General features: G+C 44.4%; 1 protein-coding gene across 1 annotated transcript; it reads left to right on the top strand.

Moving 5' to 3' along the window:
• Positions 1-581: 581 nt before the first annotated feature.
• Positions 582-3,526, top strand: CDK5R2 (cyclin dependent kinase 5 regulatory subunit 2). Its single transcript, XM_063933885.1, has one exon. The coding sequence runs from the start codon at positions 1,436-1,438 to the stop codon at positions 2,399-2,401; it is 966 nt and encodes a 321-aa protein (XP_063789955.1). The 5' UTR covers positions 582-1,435; the 3' UTR covers positions 2,402-3,526.
• The last annotated feature ends 1,052 nt before the right edge of the window (positions 3,527-4,578 follow it).

Below are 4,578 nucleotides of genomic sequence, written 5' to 3'. Positions count from 1 at the left end.
CTATGATTTAAGCTGTTTTTTAGTGTTTTTTGAAAAAAACACCCGAATCCAAAACACACCCGAATCCGACAAAAAAAATTCGGTGAGGTTTTGCCAAAACGCGGTCGAACCCAAAACACGGCCGCGGAACCGAACCCAAAACCAAAACACAAAACCCGAAAAATTTCAGGCGCTCATCTCTAGTTCGAATAAGAAGTGAATAAAACGTTGGCCGAATAAGAGGCTAACTTCAGCCTTGTTAATAGTTGCCATTTTGCAGCCCCGTACTGCCACATAAAATCTGTTTTGTTCCTATCATAATTATAATTATTGTGATGTGTCAGTGTGTGTGATCCCTCCCAGCACAGGAAACACAACGAATAAAACAATATACAGTCTACAGACATTTCTGCCAGACACTTACAGTAGTACACCATGTACTGTAGGTGACTGGGGTCAGTAGCTCTGCCCGGCGCGCGCTTCATGTGCAACAGGGATCGGTAGAGCTGTGTCATTAATCTCACACACCTACCCGCAAATGTGCTGATTTTCGGGGCGGGGTCTGTCCTTAACTATTGGGACTCGGTGTGTTTTCCATCAACAAGATGGCAGCTCCCCGGCAGGTATAGCTAGCAGAGGGCACCTACATTAATTCGTCGTTTCATTAATTTTGGGATATAACATGACGTCACATTTGTGCTCCGTATGATATTGGGGTCCCCGACAAGCCAGTGACTATTAACCGCCGTGACTATTAACGGAATCATGAGGTAAATTAACTCCTTGTAATCAGCCCGTTAGCGCAGTCATCATTTTACTGAAGTATCCTGCGCAATGAACTGGCTACAGGATTCTCCAATAACGTGGCCGTGATTCTCCACATTAAACGGTAGGCGATGGAACGCGGTCCGCAGCAGCAGCCGTGTCCGTGATGCAGCAGCACCACCGGTCCCACACCCACCCGCAAAACCACAATCAATGATACTCCGACTGGGATTGGCGCAGCCAGCAGTCACTCTCGCCGACGCTGCCCTCTGATAGGACAGAGGCTGCTACTGCTCCCGCCCTCAGAGTGAGAGCTCGGGGCTGCAGGCGCTGGATGCTGCAGAGCGCACAGGGGAGCGGGAGGATCGGCTGTCAGAGTCCCGGTTCCCGGCTGCCAGCAGCACCTAGCCGTCCCGGCCATTGCACCAAGCTCCGCTTGTCTCCTTTTCACAAGCCGGGAACTGATTTTTAATGCGCACGACTGACATTCTGTAGCTCTGGATCCCGTCTAACGGAGTAGGCATCCTCCATCATAGACTAGACGCCCACCGTGATTGCACTGCACGGATCGGCACCAGGCTGCGGCTATTAGCACAGTGCAAAGTGTAACTGGATTTCACCCTTGACCTGTCTCAATCACCGCTTCTCTCAGTGCCAATCCACCCCCAGGTGCCAGCAGGGAGTATTGAACATGGGCACGGTACTGTCCTTGTCTCCAGCTCCCGGAAAGGCTGGACCCTTGGATGACAAGAAGCCAGAGCCCCCAGGAATAGGTGGTGGTTACCTGGCAATTCCCAATAGCAAGAATGGGGGCAGTAAACCAGAAAAGAGCTTAAAGAGACATTCTGTGTTGATCTCAGCGCTCACTTGGAAAAGGCTGGTGGCAGTCTCTGCTAAGAAAAAGAGTGCCAAGAAAATAAATCCAAATCCTGGACCCATTAATGGCCCGCTACTTCCAAATAATAACCCGGTGGAGAAGCTCAATCATGAGAACCTGCGCAAATCCCAGGTCAGCCCTGGTCGCAGGGAACCTAAACCTGTGCCAGTGCCCACTGTGCCCCCAGGTTCCATTGAGGGGCAGAAGATCCAGCAGCAGCAGCTGGTGGCCGTGCAGAAACAGGCAAGTGGCCGCTCCCTTTGCTCGCCACGTCGGGTTATAGTTCAGGCATCCACGGGTGAACTCCTTCGATGCCTGGGCGAGTTTGTTTGCCGCCGGTGCTATAAACTGAAAGAGCTAAGCCCTGGGGAACCCACTATGTGGTTCCGTAACGTTGATCGCTCATTGCTTCTGCAAGGCTGGCAAGACCAAGGCTTCATCACACCTGCTAACCTGGTGTTTGTGTACCTGCTCTGCAGAGAGGCCATTGGAGATGAACTGGCCAGTGAGTATGATCTACAAGCTGCCTTCCTCACCTGCCTCTACTTGGCTTATTCGTATATGGGCAATGAGATATCCTATCCACTAAAGCCATTCCTTGTGGAGACTGATAAAGAGGTCTTCTGGCAGCGCTGCCTGAGCATTATTGACCGGATGAGTGCCAAAATGCTGCAGATCAATTCTGACCCCCACTATTTCACACAGGTCTTCCAGGACCTGAAGAATGAAGGCGAGACCAAGGAATCCAATGGCCACTGGACTATAAATTTGGACCGTTAAGGAAGTATGGGCAGTGGGTAGGCTTGGGTGAGGACTCTTCTAGGTATAACCAACAAATGTCATGATCAACTTGAAAACTGGCTCCTAAGTCCAGTTCACAAGGCTGCTGATAAGAAAACAAACTAAATTACTTGGATTCATTGCTGTTAAGCACGGATTGTTATGGAACATTGCACCATTCATCTATTTAGTGTTGGAAAGGTTTGGAACATGTTGCAGGGTACTGGTAATTGGAGGGTTAAATGAAACACTTTACTGGTGTAAAGACACAACGTCACATTATTTATTTATTTATTTTTAGTTTGCTCATATGAGACCCACATACCGCACTTGAACTTCACTCTCCAGATCCATAAGTCACATCTCCAAGAGTTAAAGGCTTAGCAGACCCTGATTTGGTCTAATTCCTGGTGTATTTCTGATAGCAGGTTCCTGGAAATAATAACTCCCAGGTGGTGGTAATATTTCTTGTTGATTTATTCTCCCAAGTCACTCTGAGAAGGAAGGCACTTAATTATTGAAACATGTTTTATTACCTGAAGACCCTTAATTTAATAGCATTGAAGTTCTGTATGTTACCTTTGTATAAGATCCTTTTCCTTTTTTATTAAGTTAAAATGAGAACCATTTATGACCATGATACATGTGATGATTTGCATATAAAACTACTTCGAAACGCAACACAAGGGGAGAAAATCATCTTTTCTGATGCGAATTGCAGTGATTTTCTGCATTTCTAGTAGACATTTGCGGCTCTAATCATTTGTTGGATTTTATTTTTAAGCCGCTCTGATGGGTAATTTACAACACCCCTATTCCTGTAGCTGGGATTTGCTTGATTTAAATGTCATGGTGACACTCTTTCCATTAGCATAATATTTTTCTGTTGCAGGATAACTAAACGGATGATTGGGTGTTGGACCCATGACTGAACATTGCATATTTCAGATTAGCAAGCACCTCATAGTATGTATGAATGTAACAAGTACTGCTGGAACACACAAAATGCCGCAATATGTTTGACAATGAAGCTGTTCAATGTGCCAACGGTGTTCAAATGTACAAAAACGTATTGTTTTATATTGTATATTTAAAGAAAACATAAAAGTGATTGGATCTCTTTGAGCATGCTGCTTTCTTGGTTTTTCTATTCTATTTTGTGTGCATGAGCACTGGGTTTGTATGAGAAGATTATGGGGTGAATCTCCTCCTGAGAAAAGGATTATGATCTTGTTGGGCAAAAAGATGCGTCGTGATAACCTTTCTGAATTGTAATTTGTAACAATGCACTGGATTTCACTGCAGAATCTCCCACCCACAGTTCATTGTGCATCCATAATTTCTATTCAATATTTAATGTGAGCAAGTCCAAGATGGGCAGCAATAGCTCATTCCTGCCTGCTCACTAATGTTTTTAGTTTTGTTTTTTTGTGATTTTTATGTTCTGTATGTGAGTACAGTAGCAGCGTTTATGTTGCTCGCTGACCTTGGTGCTGAAACATTAAGCCAATAATACAGTCTCCTAACAAATGAGATTAAACATTACAGGAACAAGCATCTGAGATGTAGACCCCATAATTTTTATTATTTATCTCCAAAACTTGTCATATAGTTGAATGCTGTTTATTTATTTGCATACTTGAAGTACACCTTAATTGTTTATTTCACCATAGGTTTCTTTCAAATATTGGGGGAGATGTATCAAAGCTTGGAGAGAGAACCAATCGGCTCAAATATTGCTTGTAAAATGACAGCTTATTGGTATTTACTTTGTGGTCTATTTACTAAGCCCTGGAGAGAGAGAAAGTGGATGGAGATAAAGTACCAGCCAATCAGCTCCTAACTGTTATATTACAGACTGTGTTTTAAAAATGATAATTAGGAGCTGGCTGGCACTTTATCTCCGCCTACTTTATCTCTTTCAAGGCCTTAATAAATGTAGCCCTTTTTCTCTCTCTCTCTCTCCACTTTATCGTCAAGCTTTGATAAATCTCCCTTCCCCATAGTTTTGTATAGTAATTGTTGTATGGCTGGTGGAAACTCTGAACGCTAATGCTTTATCATCTAGTAAAGTGCTAGCATTCCTGTTGCTCAAATTATGTTCTGATACATTGATGTAAATAGAGAATGATCATCCATTTGCCCCATGAGACCGGACATTGGGCCTAATGCAGACC

Source organism: Pseudophryne corroboree, chromosome 7 (genome assembly GCF_028390025.1).
Source record: "Pseudophryne corroboree isolate aPseCor3 chromosome 7, aPseCor3.hap2, whole genome shotgun sequence".
Classification (NCBI taxonomy): Eukaryota; Metazoa; Chordata; class Amphibia; order Anura; family Myobatrachidae; genus Pseudophryne; species Pseudophryne corroboree.
Note: the sequence above shows the minus strand (reverse complement) of the source record. Positions and strands in the feature narration are given on the sequence as shown.